At 36.4% G+C, this 15,820-nt stretch overlaps 1 protein-coding gene across 3 annotated transcripts in view; it reads left to right on the top strand.

Moving 5' to 3' along the window:
• The window catches only part of PRMT9 (protein arginine methyltransferase 9), a 59,883-nt gene that overhangs the window by 39,689 nt on the left and 4,374 nt on the right, over nucleotides 1-15,820 (top strand). For 2 of the 3 annotated variants that reach the window (XM_037830776.1, XM_037830773.1), the window contains exons 10-12: nucleotides 7,595-7,693; nucleotides 12,162-12,315; nucleotides 15,480-15,602. In XM_037830776.1, the coding sequence (XP_037686704.1) occupies nucleotides 7,595-7,693; nucleotides 12,162-12,315; nucleotides 15,480-15,602 (376 nt within the window). The remainder of the gene's footprint in view (nucleotides 1-7,594; nucleotides 7,694-12,161; nucleotides 12,316-15,479; nucleotides 15,603-15,820) is intronic. The other variant, XM_037830774.1, reaches the window with a different exon arrangement.

Genomic DNA, 15,820 nt, shown 5'->3' with positions numbered 1-15,820 from the left:
GTACCAGGGGCAACTGATTGTACACTTTGAATCTTTAGATAATTGTATGGTATGTGAACAATCTCACTAAAAATTAAAAAAAACAAAACAAAACAAAAAAACCCAATGAGGAACCACTTCATCCACACTGGATGGCTATGAAAACAAATATTAAACAGAAATAAGTGTTGGTGAAAATGCAGAACACTGGGTAACCTTGTACCTTATTGATGGGAATGGGAAAAAAAGAGTTGATAGGAAAGGAATAACAAAAATGAATAAAGCACTGGTGGGTTTGGGGATGGAGTTAGTTTTTAGGGAAATCTATATATGTGGACTTAAGTACAACTCAGATGGTGATTTGCTTATACTTAGCCACTTGCTAAGAGAGATTATCCTGATTCAGGAACAAAACGTATCTGAATCAGTCCTTTGCCATTACACTTAGGAATCACCTCTAATTTTCCTTGCTGATTCCATGCTCTTCAAATCACTTCTGATTGTGATTTGGCTACCTGTTAGCTTGTCTTAAGAGAGAGAATGGGCTGTTACAAGAGCAGCTTTTTTACTTACTGTCATTGTTAAGTTTTCCCCCACTTTTTATTTTGAAAAATTTCAAAATTTCAAACTTAAGAAAAATTGCAAGAATAGTAAAAGTATTTACTGAATTATTTGAAAGTTGTAGGCATCATAAACATTACCGTTACTTTAGTGTTGAGCATATGTCTCCTGAGAACAAAGGCTTTCTCCTGTTACATAATAAAATTATCATACTCAGGAGATTTAACATTGATAAAATACTATTACTTCGTTTATAGTCTGCATTGACATTTTTTCCTGCTGTTGTCCCAGTAATGTTCTTTGTAGCCTTCCCCCACAATGCAAGGATCATGCGTTGCATTTAGCTATGTATTGTTACTATAATTTAATTGCCATTCTGGTTTTAGGGGTTTGTAAGTTGTTGAGATAATCAGTTTAGTAAAGCTAGGAGAATTAATAATATAAAAAAATTTATTTAAGAGGATAAGTGTCAAAGTGGTATTAAGGAATAGGGTATTTTATAGTTTGGGTTTTAATGATCTAGGGAGACTACATAGCATGAAATTTTAGAAATTTGTAGGAATTAGTTTTTAGATATGCACAAATAAATTGGTCAGTTATTTAGTCTTACATTTGTAGGAATTATTTTTTAGATATGCACAAATAAATTGGTAAGATGTTTAGTCTTATATTTTTATAAATAGATCTTTACGAACTCTAAATATTTAATTTAGGAATAAAAACTTAACTGTAAAAGGTACATATAATACATATAATGAAATAAGTCCATTTGTCTGTGGTATTTTCTCCTTGAAGTTCAAGTAGAAAACAGCTGAAAATATTCAGTAAAAATGAAGGTGTTAAAGTTTGATTAGAAATGTGGCACATGAAAAGAATTACTTGGCTTCAGGTACCTTAAAGTATCCTCCATCTCTGCTTCGTTTAATGGTGATAGGTGACCTGTGCATTTCTTTTGGATTGACTTTTAAATCTATGTTCCTTTCCCCCCTTTCTCCCTCCCCTTCTCCTTCCCTCTTTACTCTTCTTTTCCTGACAGCTTCTGAATAGCAGCTTTGAGTTGTAGACCTTACTTGAACTATAGGCTTTTCCTAACCTGTAGGTTGTTAAAAGACTTGGATGACCAATTTTAAGTCTCAGTTAATTGAAAGTATTTCTGTTTTTAATAAAAACAAATAGATACTCATTAGCAGGAGCCTTCTGCTTGGATGTATGTAGCCAGGTTAGTTAGAGACTCTGTTCTGTTCTTGAAAAGACTGTGTTCTGCTGTTGAGTGAAGTGTTCTGTGTATGCCTGTTAGATCTAATTGGTTTATAGCGTGGTTCATGTCCTCCATTTTCTTGTTTCTCTTCTGTCTAGATGTTCTATCCAGTATTGAAAGTAGTGTATGGAAATCTCCAACTATTATTTTAGAACTGTCTATTTCTCCCTTCCTTTGTTTGCTTCATATGTTTTTGTTCTCTGTTTTTAGGTGCATATATATTTATAATTGATATATATTTTTGTTGAATTGACATTTTTACCAATATATGATGTTGTCTGTTGTGACACTTTTTGACTTAGTCTTATTTTGTCTGATATTATAGCTACTCTTAACTCTTGATTACTGTTGGCATGGAATTTTTTCCCCATCATTTCACTTGCAACCTACTTGTGTCTTTGGATCTGATATGAGTCACTTATAAATAGTATGTAGATGGATCTTGCTTCTTTATCTGTTCTGCCAATCTCTGCCTTTGATTAGAAAGTTTATTTACATTTATGTTATTTACTGATAAGGCAAGACTTCTGCCATTTGCTAATGTTTTGTATATCTTACACTTTTTTGTTCTTCCTTTCCTCCATTACAGTTTTCCTTTTTTTTTTTTTCAGATGCTCTCATTTCGCTTTGTGTAGTTTTTTTCCAGATTTTCCTTGTGGTTACCATGGATTTACATTTAATATCCTAAATCTACTAAAATTTTGTTTGTATTGATGCCAATTAAACGTCAGTAGTGTACGCAGACTCTGCTACTATATCCCTCTGTTGCACCCCTTTATGTTGTGCTTGTCACAAGATTACATCTTTATGCATTGTATGCCCAGTAACAAATGTTTATCATCATTTGTTAGGCATTTTAATTTTTTTATTAAACTTTTTATTTTAAAATAATTTCAAACTTACTGGATAGTTACAAAAAACAATACAAAGCCCATATAGAAAACTCTAACATACACTTCCAACCTCAGATACCCAGATTCCATAATTTTAACATTTTGCCACATCTGCTGTATCATTCTGTCTATCTGTCAATTCATCTATCTCTGTCAGTCTATCTATTTTCTAAACGAGTAAGAGTAGGTTATATACAGTCATGCTCTTGTACACGGAATATGTACTTCCACGAACATTTTCTAAGAACGAGAATATTCTGTAACCACTTTAGGTACAGTTTTCAAGTTCAGTAACTTGACCACTGGTGTAAAGCTTACAGTCTATATTCCAAATTTTCCTTTTGTCCCAATAATGTCCTTTCGGGCTTTTTACCTCCATTATTAGATCCACTCCAGGATCATATGTTGCATTTAATTGTCATTGTCTCTTGAGTTGTTCTTTTAAAAAAAATTGTGGAAACATATCTGCAACATAAATTTTTGTATCTTAGTCACCTCCAAGGATACTGTTCTTCGGGGTTAATCACATTCACAGTGTTCTGTTACCCTCACCACCATCCATTACCAGAACTTCCACATCACCAAAAACAGAAATCCTATATCCATTCACCCTCCCCCTGGTAACATGAACTCTACTTTCTCTCTATATATGTTTGTATAGTCTAGTGATTTCCTTTAACTGGAATTATGCAATGTTTTTCACTTTGTATTTGACTTATTTCACGCAACATGATGTCTTTAAGGTTTATCCAGATAGTGACATGTATCAGAACTTCATTCCTTTTAAAGGTTGAGTAGTATTCCATAGTATGTGTGTACCAGATTTTGTTTATCCATTCATCTGCTGATGGACTTTGGGTTGCTTCTCTCTTTTGGCTATTATGAATAATGATGCTATGAACGTTGGTTATGGTAGTTTGATGTTTAGCTTTTTGAGGAATCACCAAACTGTTTTCCACAATGGTTGCACCATTATACAGTCCCACCAACAATACACGAGGATTCTTATTTCTCTGCATCCTCAAGAACACTATTTTTCATTTTTAAATAATAGCCATTCTTGTGGGTGCTATGTGGTATTTCATTTTTGTTTTGCTTTGCATTTCTCTAATGGCTAATAATGTTGAGCATGTTTTCATGACTTACTGGCTATTTGTGAAGCTTCCTTGGAGAAATGTTTATCAAGTCCTTTGTCCATTTTTTTAAACTTTCTAAAATTGCAAAATATAATACTTCTGTCCTTTTGTAAATTGAGTTGTGTGTTTCTTTATATATTCTAGATATTAAACTCTTATCAGATACATGGTTTCTAAATATTTTCTCCCATTGAGTAGGTTGCCATTTCATTTCCTTGACAAAGTCCTTTGAGGCACAAAAGTTTTTAATTTTGAGGAGGTCCCATTCATCTATTTTTTCTTTCATTGCCTGTGCTTTTGGTGTAAAGCCTAAGAAACCATTGCCTACCACAAGATCTTGAAGATGCTTCTGTACATTTTTTTTTTCTGGGAGTTTTATAGTCTTGATTCTTATATTTAAGACTTTGATCCATTTTAAGTTAATTTTTATGTAAGGTGTGAAATAGGGGTCCTCTTTGATTCTTTCGTATATGGATGCTTAGTTTTCCTAGCACCATTTGTTGAAGAAACTGTTCTATTCCAGTTGAGTGGACTTGGGAGCCTTGTCAAAAATCAATTGACCATAGATGTGGAGGTCTATTTCTGAATTCTTAGTTCAGTTCCATTGATCAGTGTATCCATCTTCTTCTGCAGTTTTGAAGGACAGTTGTGCTGGATATATTATTCTTGGTTGATTTTTTTTTCTTTCAGCACTTTAAATATACCATCCCACTGCCTTTTGGCCTTCATGATTTCTAATGAGAAATTATGTGTTAATCTTATTAAGGATCCCCTATATATGTTGCGTCATTTCTCTCTTACTGTTTTCAAGATTCTCCCTTTGTTTTTGGCATTAAACAGTTTGATTATACTGTATCTCAGTGTGGATCTGAGTTAATCCTTTGTGTTGATTGAGCTGCTTAAATTTGTATATTCATACTTTTCATCTGATTTGGGAATTTTTCATCAGTAACTCTTCAAATATTTTTTTGTGCCCCCCTTTCTATCTCTTCTTCTGGGATTCCTGTGATATGGGTATTGGTATGCTTGATGATATACAGTTTCCTTATTTTTTCCCCCCATTCTTTTTTCTTGCTGCTCCTCAGACTGGACAATTGCAGTAGTCTTATTTTTAGGTTCACTCATCCTTTTTCTGCCTGGTATAATATGCTGTTGAACCCCTCTGTGTTGTTTTTCATTTCTGTTGTTATACTTTCAAGCTCCAGGATTTCCATTTGGTTCTGAGTTGCTATATGGTGTGACTTGGGAACACAAGCTGAGGCACAACAGACACTTTTAGCAAATGATCACTTTAGTACTTGCACAGCCGAAAGGATCCAAAAGAGCAGAGGAGGAGATCCCGTCATGGCCAGTGTCCTGGCGAGGCCAACTGCTTGAGTCAGGGTTGCTAGATGGCAGCTCCCCGTGCCCCACTTTGCATTGGAAAGGAGAGACAAGTCTGTGTTGCCTTAAGATGAGGTATTTATACAACCCCGGGGGAGGGGACCCTCTACTGAGAATTTCCGCTGTGATAAGCAGTTGGGTCTGCTTGTTCCCTGTTTCTGCATTTAAGGTATTGTCAGGCGGCACCATTAGACCTAACATATCCCCCATGCTGTGAAATGGAAATATATTGAAACATTGCACACAATAGAAAAGGAGGCAGGGGTAGGCGAGGGCTGGGAGATGGCTGCTAGGTGTGTCTGATTTCTACCTCGTATTGAAATTCTTATTTTATTTATCTGTTGTTCCTGATTTCCTTTAGTTCTTTGTCCATGTTTTCCTTTATGTCATTGATCCTGTTTAAGACTATTGATCTAAGATCTTTAATTAATAATTCCAGCAACTGGGCTTCTTCTGGGATGTATTATTTTTTTTTATTTTCTGACTTTAGCATATCAATAGTTTATCTTGGTAATAAATTAATATGTACAATTATCAAAAAATGTTGGACACTTCCCAAAGAAAATGTTTCTGGAGGTGTACACTAAAATGCATGTAGAACCATTTAAATGGCTGTCTTTGTAATTTTCTAGTTCAAAAGTGTGGTGTTCTAGTATGCTAATGCTGCCAGAATGCAAAACACCAGAGATGGATTGGCTTTTATAAAAGGGGGTTTATTTGGTTACACAATTACAGTCTTAAGGCCATAAAGTGTCCAAGGTAACACATCAGCAATCAGGTACCTTCACTGGAGGATGGCCAATGGTATCCAGAAAACCTCTGTTAGCTGGGAAGGCACATGGCTGGCTTCTGCTCCAAAGTTCTGGTTTCAAAATGGCTTTCTCCCAGGATGTTCCTCTCTAGGCTGCAGTTCCTCAAAAACGTCACTCTTAGTTGCTCTTGGAGTGTTTGTTCTCTCTTAGCTTCTCCGGAGCAAGAATCTGCTTTCAATGGCCATCTTCAAACTGTCTTTCATCTGTAGCTCCTCTCTCAGCTTCTGTTCATTCTTCGAAGTGTCCCTTTTAGCTGTAGCTCCTATTCAAAATGTCACTCTCAGCTGCACTGAGCACTGAGTTCCTTCTGTTTGTCAGCTCATTTATATGGCTCCAGTGATTTAATTTAGACCCATCCTGAATGGGTGGGGTAACACCTCCATGGAAATTAATCAGAGTCATCACCCACAGTTGGGTGGGGTACAGCTCCATGGAAACACTCAAAGAATTACAATCTAATCAACACTGATACATCTGCCCACACAAGATTACATCAAAGATAATGGCATTTGGGGGGACATAATACATCAAACTGGCACATGTGGTAACATCAAGTTTCTGAAGAATAGACTCTCTTCTCTGTAATTCATGCTTTAGATAGTTTGAGTTTCTAGAGGTTTCAGATGCCATTTTAGTTCCTGCCAGCTTCTGAACCTGACATAGAACTGACAGTTCAGAAATCATCTGATCCAATTTCCTAATTGTACAGATAGAGAATCCACTGGCATTGTCAGCAATTACAAAGGTAATAGGAGGCAGACCCTGGACTACAAATCGTTTCTTAGAAAGGCTCCAGAAATTCTGTTGGGCTAAATAAGGCACAGAACTCTAGTGATATTTAAATTGACCCTGATTTTACTTTCTGTTTATCATAAGATTGAATCCTGATAGTTTTTTTTTGTTTTTTTTTTGTAGTTCACAAACAAGTTTAGTGATTTGGTTGCTTTGGAAATAAAATCATTCCCACTATTACAATTTATCACACATCACTGATTGCCAGTGCTGTTTATGCTGCTTTTCTCCTGGGATGTTTCAACTTTGGCAACTTCTCTTCCCATTCTTCTGTGTTCATAGGGTTCTAAATCAAGGGTGGCTGTTCTTGTTTGAAATTCAGCATTAGCAGAGAGAGCTAACATGCTATCAGTATTTACAAAGCCATCAACATTTGACGTTCGGGCAGTTCATTTGTCTTTGTAGTACATTCCAAACAGAGTTATTACATATCCTTCTCTATTCCTTTGAGCAGTCACTGGTACCGAGACCAGCTTTTGCAAAACAGTTCTGGATTTCTTCTGGGGTGTCAGTATCCCATATAGCAATGAGATTTCTCAGCACATCAAGAATATGCCATGTAATACTGCACATGATGTACCAGGTAGTTCCAGCATACAGTTTTTGGTGATTTATTATGTCTCAGTCTAGTGGCTGCACATAGCTATGCTGCAGGCAGGCAACAAAAGGCCTCATACTTGTTTTAATTTAAACCTCCAGTGAGTGTGTGTAGCACATTTATCAATAAATAATAGGATGGATGTTCAAATTTTAGCAAGCTGTTTTTCTCTTTAATTGCAGGAGCCTTTTCCCAAACAACCTGTCAGATACATTTGTTTCAACTTTATACGTACCCAGGAAAGTTGCATATATAAAGGGAGTTTTTGAATTTCCATATGAGTGAGTCTGATTTCATGCTACTTCTCAATACTGCAGCCAAGTAAGGCTTATGGCTTATCTTTATATATTTATTTTTCTCCAGGGCAACATTTCCCTGTAAGAGTGCCTTTCTGGCATGGTTGCTAGTTATGCCACATTAGATGTGCTTCTGTGGGCATATTTATTCAGAATAGGTCTCCAGTTTTCAAGCTCATCCTCAGAAAGCCATTGTAGAGGCTTCACGTTTTAGGAGTAGTGACATGATATTGTAATAATGCTGAAAGCATTACCTCCAGCTTTAAAGACTAGATATTAACTTCATCTGGAGTATGATTTCATTAGCTTTTCTGAAAACAAAGAAAACATAGATACAGAAATATAATTTGCTCTGCTCTGGCAAAATCATTTAAGCATCTCATTTACTAGGTTGACATGTTTGGCCCCTTTCATTCTCTTACCAATTTCATTTCCCTTGGTTGTTTGTCTTTTTATCTTGCTCTGATTTTCAAGGAACATACAGAATACTGAAAAGGAAACAATTTTTTACCATTTTACTTTTCTTTCTTATTCCCTAACTTTTAGCTCTGGAAAAATGATAGCTTCACTGTGTTTTCTCTTTAACACCACAGCCAACACTCTATGCTTGAAACATAACAGAAAATACTTGCTTAACAGAATATGAACTAACAATGACAAGACTAAAGAGACTGGCTTGGTGAGGGAACTGGAAATGTAGTACTGACAAAGCAACTAATTTTCTTAAGTTTAGAATAGCAAAGTTGATGTCAAATTTCAAAGGAAAGGATAATTTTAATCTAATAACCAAGTAAAAATTATAATCCGTTTTTTGTTAAAGAATACTAATGACTTTGAGGTAGATGATTCTGTTATCAGATACCATAGCAGTTAGGTTTAAGATATAGAGATGATGAAACTGAAGGAAAGTACTAATTTGAAATTATCTTCTCAAAAATTTGGATGGAGAATTAAGAACATTTGCAATTCAGTTTTATGCATGAAATCCAGGTATATCATGCTGTGGATTGCTTCTGGGTGAAGGTGAACATGACAGTTGATGGAAAGAATCCACACTCTGTAACAGAACAACAAACTACAAAAGGTTGTCCCTGTGAGAAGGTCTGTAAGTTTGCATTTGAGTTTTCCATCTTGGCTTATTCACAGTTGTTTGAGACTTGGATTCTTAAAGCCTTCTTCAGCATTTAACTAATTATTTGTTGGTGGAAGGTGCTGGGACTGTTTCTCACACATAAACTGATCTTTGTCATAAATCACTTTTATAATGAGTGCAGCTGGGACCCATTGCCAAGTCTTCCCCATTCTTCAAGTCTTCCTCACTGATGGAGAAGTTATCTTCATATAGGCAGGGGTAGAAATAGGTCTCTGAGTCCTTGTCATATTGGAAGTCCTCGATCTCCACCTCATTGTGAAACACTGCTGTTGTCACTGGGGTCAGCAAAAGAGATGTCACCCCTGCTGTCTGATACCACCTCTGTGGGTCTAACTTTGATCTCTGGGATATTTTTTGTCAATTTTGTTTTTTTCCTGTGACTGGGCCATACCTTCTTGTCTCCTGTTTGTTTGTTTTTTTTTTTTTTGGAATTGGACATTTTTAATGGTGACTCTGGATATCTAGCTTTCTCATTCTTCAGACCACCAGACCAAGAAAAAGAAACAAAAAGTGAGAAAGAAAAAAAAAATACTAAGAAACAAAGCAACCCACCTCTCCCACAAACCCCAAACAAGAATAAAAATGTACACTGCCACTCCAAGGCTATCAGTAGTAGATGCCAGAAGTAACCCAGAATCTCCTGTTGTGGAGGACAAAACTGAGGCCAGTGTCCATGCTGGTCTCTCAGGGATCTGCCAGACTAAAAGAAATACAAAAAATGAAGAGTTAAATAAAGAGGAGGGGGAGAGAGAGAGAGAGGAAGAGACAAAGAGTAGGGAGTAAGAGAGGGTGAGAGAGAGGGATACATAATGAGAGAGAGAAAAGAAAGAATAAGAAAATAAGAATGAAAGAAAATAAGAAAGAAAATAAACCAAAATAAAAACAAAAAGATGCACTGGCTCTTTACACTGGATGCTGGTGGGAGACCGGAAGCTGCTGTTGCTAAGAGGGCAGGAACTGAGGCCAGGGTTCACACTTATTCATAACTCAGGGATCCTGCAGACCAACCTCAACCTCCAATCCCAGCGTTTGGAGGACAAGGCTTCCTTTTCCTGTCTTGGCCCCAGCTGGCCCTTCCTGAAGTCAGGGCTGCGTTTCCACAGCCATATATGTGGGATGGAAGAAAGGGGATGGTTGTTGGTTTGTGCGCTTATCTTTCCTTACAAAAGCTGAAATCTTAGCAGCCTCTTCCTTTACCTGCCACTCCCATGGTTGTTCTAAAAATCCATTCTCATTCTAGGGTTACCTCTTAGTTCAGTCTTTTTCCAGCTTGTTCATTTTTCTGGTGGAGGGAGTGACGTGTAAAACTTCCTACTCCACCATTTTGTGCTCTCTCCTTTTGGTTTTTTACCTGGTGTTTCTGTGTCCTGAGCCTCTTTAGAATTCTCCTGGGAAGACTGCCTCCTCAGTTCCTCTTCTTTTCTAGTCCTGTATGTTCATTTTTTATATTACATTTTTGCTGCTTTGATTCATCAGTCCTCACTTCTAACTTCTCTGATGGACTAGCTTATTCTTTTTTACTGTCATTTAATGGTATAGGATAGTAGGAAGAACACAGTTGCATATGGTCAAATTGTATAGGTTAAATTTTATAGAATTTCTGGCTCTGATGTAAGGATTTTCAGTGGAGACAGTTAACCATATGTTTATTTATTTAAATCCAAAATAAGTAACAACAAGATATTCACATTTTATTGGTTTGTGGTTCATGAATGGTCTTTAATCACTCCTAACCTTCAAATTTGTCTTACTGTATCTCAGTTATTCAACCACTATGGTCTTGGATTCAACTGTATAGTCGAACTTGATAGGCCACACCTGGCACTGGCTCCCCTTAGAAGATTACAAGACAGGAAACTGTATGCCATTGGGGCAGTGTCAGGTGCATGTTCTTAGCAGGAGTCCTCACAGCTATCTGGGAACTATTTTTGCTACCTATCCCTACCCCTTTGCCCCTCAATCCCTCCAAAACACACACACAGCTCAGATATTAGGAAAAACAAGACCATATGGGTGGGTGTGAGAACCACTTTGGCTTGCAAGCCCTAAGCTTCATATAGTTACCAGTAACTCCCATAGGCACATTTCCAAGTCCCAACAATAGGAATACCTGGTTAAAAATTACACCATACTCAGGGAAGCCCAAAGGCTTGGCGTCATATTAGGTATTAATAGTTCATTCATAGTTCTTTTAGTCCCAATGTGGTCTATCAAGGGTTTTGTTAACCTTTACTCACAATCTTCTTCTGTAGCATTTAGAGTTATACATATATATATATATATATTTTTTTTTTTTTCCAACAAGAGTATTTAACATTTTATTTTGAAATAATTTCAAACTTAAAAAAAATATATAAAGAAATTACCATATACCCGACCCCCAGATACACAAATTGTTAATATTTTGTCAAATTTGCTTTATTCTCTTTCTCAACTAGCTGAGAGTACGTTCCAGATATCATGCCCCTTTGCCCCTACTTTGGTATGGGGTTCCTAAGAACAAGGACATTTACTTAACTTCACTACAGTACAATTATCAAAATTAGGAAATTTACATTAATACAATATTGTTATCTGATCTGCAAATCTTATTCAGATTTTCCCAGTTATCCCAGTAATAAATTTATATCTTTCTTTTCTTGGTCCAGAATCTGAACTAAGATCACATTGCATTTAGTTTTTATGTCTCTCTATTCTCCTTTATTTTAATCAGTTTCTCAATCTTTCATGACATTAAGAATTTTGAAGAGTATAGGCTATTTATTTTGTAGAATGTTCTTCATGTTTTCTTATTAGATTCAAATTATTAATGTTAGAAAGGAATACCACAGATTTTCACTTTAGGAGATACATGGTATTGCTTTATCCCATTATTAATGATATTAATTTTGATCATGTGGTTTAAGTTGTCTGCACCAGATTTTCCACAATAAGTTATTATTCTCTCCTTTGTAATGAATAAGTCATTTGTGGGGTTATAGGTTGATAAAATGTAAATAGTATTTTCCTCATTAAAATTTCACTAGTTTTAGCACCCATTGACGAATCTTGTCTAGATCTAAAGATCCATCTAAAACTGGTTATTCTTCTCTTCCGTATTATCAGCAGTCACTTTAGGTTTGACTAGTTGGGAAGTTATTTTCAGGGGTTTAGTGTTCTGAACTATCAGCCAATAAAGCAAAGTCCATTAGAATGTTTGTATACATTCTTTTAGCTTGCTTATTCATTATGATTCTTAGTTATTCGTATTTATAAAATATGGGAAATCAAAATGTTTTCTTAAATATTTTCCTTCTCTAGGTGTTTGCTGCAATCTGGAGGCAAGATCTTCCCTCAGTATGTGCTGATGTTGGGGTTGCTTGTGGAATCACAGACACTGGTAGAAGAGAGCGCTGTTCAAGGAACAGAACATACTCTTGGATTAAATATAGCACCATTCATTAACCAGTTTCAAGTAAGCACCTAGAAAAAAATTCAGCCAGGGAACTGCTATCCACCATCTATCTTATCTCCTTCATGGGCTTCAGTTCTATCCAGTCACTGTGTTGTTTAGCTGGATTAATTAGTATGGTAGTCGTTTCTAGACCAAAGAACTTATAATGGGTAAAATCAACCTAGGGGTTAGAATAGCCAAGGAATTTTGCCATACCTACTGACAAGAGTCTATAGATAGTCTTCTGAACACCACTGTTATGAATGAAAAGTTGGGCACTGGTTCTGGTCTTATGAAAAATGATGCCACTTGTCCAAGAAAGAAGCAGTTGCAAAATCTACATTTTAAACTTGAACCCTTAATCTTGAGACCTCGGGCTGGCAGGTGATAGGTGTGAACAGGTAATGTCCAGAGCTGAGGCATTCACACCACAGGGGACAGGAATCTAGGTGCTCAAGACAAAATGGTTAATGTCTGTTTTGGAAACAAGAAGTCAGTATTTAGAAATGGGGATGAAACTGGCAAAGGCACTGGCATCAAAATACAAATCTGCAAGTTAAAATTGTGAAAGTGGATAGAATGTCTAGAGAGAAGACTATTGGTGTTGGAGACAGAGGTGGGAAGAAGTTGGAATACTGTAAGCCAAAGCAGAATTCTGAGAAATATGATGTTAATGAGTAAAGAATTATAGAATTCTAAAACTTTTATCTAAAGACTATAGAGAGCAAGTGTTTGAATATGCATTATTCTTCCATGAACAGTACCTATTCAACAAATATCAATTTGTTGAGGAACTTTCTTTCTTTGAAGGTTTAATAAAGGGGACACATCAGAAGATAGAGGAGTTTATTCTTTGGTTTACAGATTATCACCTTCTCCTATCTTTCTGGCTTATTCCCTCTTGACTTGCTCATCAACAAATTTTTGATTGCCTCAGAATCTATAATAACTAACCCTACCATTTTTTCCCACTGTATTTCCCTTCTCTCATGTTCTCCCTTCTTAAAAGCTTGTAGTTCATGGTCTATATATTTTTCACACATGCATTCTCTTCATTTTTTTCTAATGCCTCAGGAAAACCCTACTTTGGTTAAATCCAACTTTTTGCCTTCTCTACACCAGTATCCCTACAGCAGAATATGCTGACTATGGTTTTACTTCAACTAATTATCATTCATCTCAAGAGGCACCATAATCTTGCCTGGCAAGATTTCCTAGTCTCCTCGTTCACCCATTCTCTTAAATTATTTTGCCTCCTTTCCTCTAATATAGTTATTGTCTGGCTGTTCACAGGCAACTGAGTGAACCAATGAAACAAAATGAGAGGTGGTAAAAACTACTAGACAGAAAAAAACAGAAATGCATTTATTCATTCAGCAAATGTTTACTGAATGCCTGCTATATGCCAGGCAGTATTCCAGGTTTGGGGAATTTGGCTGTGCAGTTAAACAGATAAATTCCTGCACTCATGGAGCTAATAATATTCACATTAGGCAAGAGAGACAATAACAAAAAAGTAAAAAGATTAGCATGATAAGTGAGAGAAGTGCTGTGGACATAGAGCAGGTTAAGGGAGATAGGGAGTGTGGGTATGGGCTCCATGTCTGTAGAGGTTATGCCCGAGGAAAAGACTCATGGTAAGTCATTTTAAGCAGACCCCTGAAGGAAATAAGGGAGCAAGCCATATACAGGTTGAAGGATTAACAAGTGCAATGGTCTGAGGCAAGAACATGATGGGAATATTCCAGAAAGAGAAGAAATCGTGAGAGTGATGGGTGATGCAGTCAGTTAATTCAGAGGAAAGAGGTTGAAGTGATTTAGACCAGAGTAGTAGCAATGGAGGTGGTGTAAAGTGGTCGGATTCTGGATCAATTTTGAAGTAGGTTTTTCAATAGATTGGTTGGGGGGTATGAGAAAGAGAGGGCTCTGTTTGTTGGGTCATAACTATTCTGGGAAGGTAGTTAACGATTTGATATGGTGATAGGGTAAAATAACAGAAAGAATAAATTAACGTTTGTGTACATAGAATCCTCGATGATGTCAGGGAAGCATCTAGGCTGGAAATACAACTTGGACAGTCAGCAGCATATAGATGGTATTTAAAGCCTGGCTGAAATCATCTTGAGGGTGTGTAGGAGAAGAGGGTTGAAATCTGAACTCTAGAGAATTCACAGTTAAGGAGTTGGGAATATAGAGGGAATCAGCAAAGAGGACAGAAATGACCAGTAGGCAACAAGAGAAATGGGGACACTGTGAGGAATGGGTAGAGTTGTTTGGGGATTAGAGTTCAGGTGATGAGAGGTGACATAGGTATCTAGGGTTTCTTCTGGGGACTGATATAAATAGGAATAAAGACCATAATGAGGGGTCTTCACGATGGTATGGGGTCACCAAAACTCAGGAAAGGGTGGATTCCTCCAAGGATGCCCAGGGAGAGGTCTGTTATCTGTGTCCTCTTTATCCACAAAAGTTACTCTAATACAGAGCAGGACAAAGGGAAAATTTTGAAACAGTTGTTTCCATTATATTTCAAATGAGGAGGCTAAAATTTATTAATAGCTGGTTTCCATTGCTCCTGAAATTGATGGACACTTGAATACCAGTGGTTCTCAACTTTGAATGGTACATTGGAAACATCTGGGGACTTTCTTAGACACACTGCTACCTGGATCCCAACTCCAGATTGGTCTGGGTTGTGGCCTGAGCTTTGGGCTTTTTAAAAAGCACCTAGGTGATTTTAATGTGCAGCCAAGGTTGTGACCACTGCCTTCTAGAAACAAACTTACTTTCCAGATGAAATCCACCATGAATTTGTTTGGCTAAATTTGGCCTTTTGCTAAAACAATTCAATAATCAACATACTCTTTACTTAGTTCATTTTTTCACACAAGGTATTCCTTGAAGTTTTTGGTGCTGTTTGGCTTATGTAAAAATTTAATCTGCTCATATCCAAGTGAAGGATCTATAGATACCATGATCAGTTACTTAGGCTGCCTAAACCTTAGTTTGTTCTTCCTATAAAACTAGAATAACAGAAGTCCTTATGCCTTAAGATTGGATGTGGGATTTAAATGAGGTGATAGATGTAAAAAGCACTGTTTAATGCGGAGACAAGTATAAAGCAAGCACTTGAGCTTTAGCTACAAAAAGAATGCATAAAAGTGAAAAATCTTTACTTTCCCTAGGTACCCATACGTGTATTTCTGGACTTATCCTCATTGCCCTGTATTCCTTTAAGCAAGCCAGTGGAACTCTTAAGATTAGACTTAATGACTCCATATCTGAATACCTCCAACAGAGAAGTAAAGGTAAGGGCAACACGCAAAATGGTTAATTTTTATTATATTTAGAATTATCCTTAAATTAAATAATACTTTATACATATAAAGTTTTTGCCATTTTTTTTGAAGTTGTATTCTTTCCTGAATATAAAAAAATAGGCTTGAGTAAATATTAGTGAATAAAATAAGTTGATATTAATTTTGATTGGGGATTAAATGTATTCACTCCTTTGTAAAATTTTGTA

Source organism: Choloepus didactylus, chromosome 3 (genome assembly GCF_015220235.1).
Source record: "Choloepus didactylus isolate mChoDid1 chromosome 3, mChoDid1.pri, whole genome shotgun sequence".
Classification (NCBI taxonomy): Eukaryota; Metazoa; Chordata; class Mammalia; order Pilosa; family Megalonychidae; genus Choloepus; species Choloepus didactylus.
Note: the sequence above shows the minus strand (reverse complement) of the source record. Positions and strands in the feature narration are given on the sequence as shown.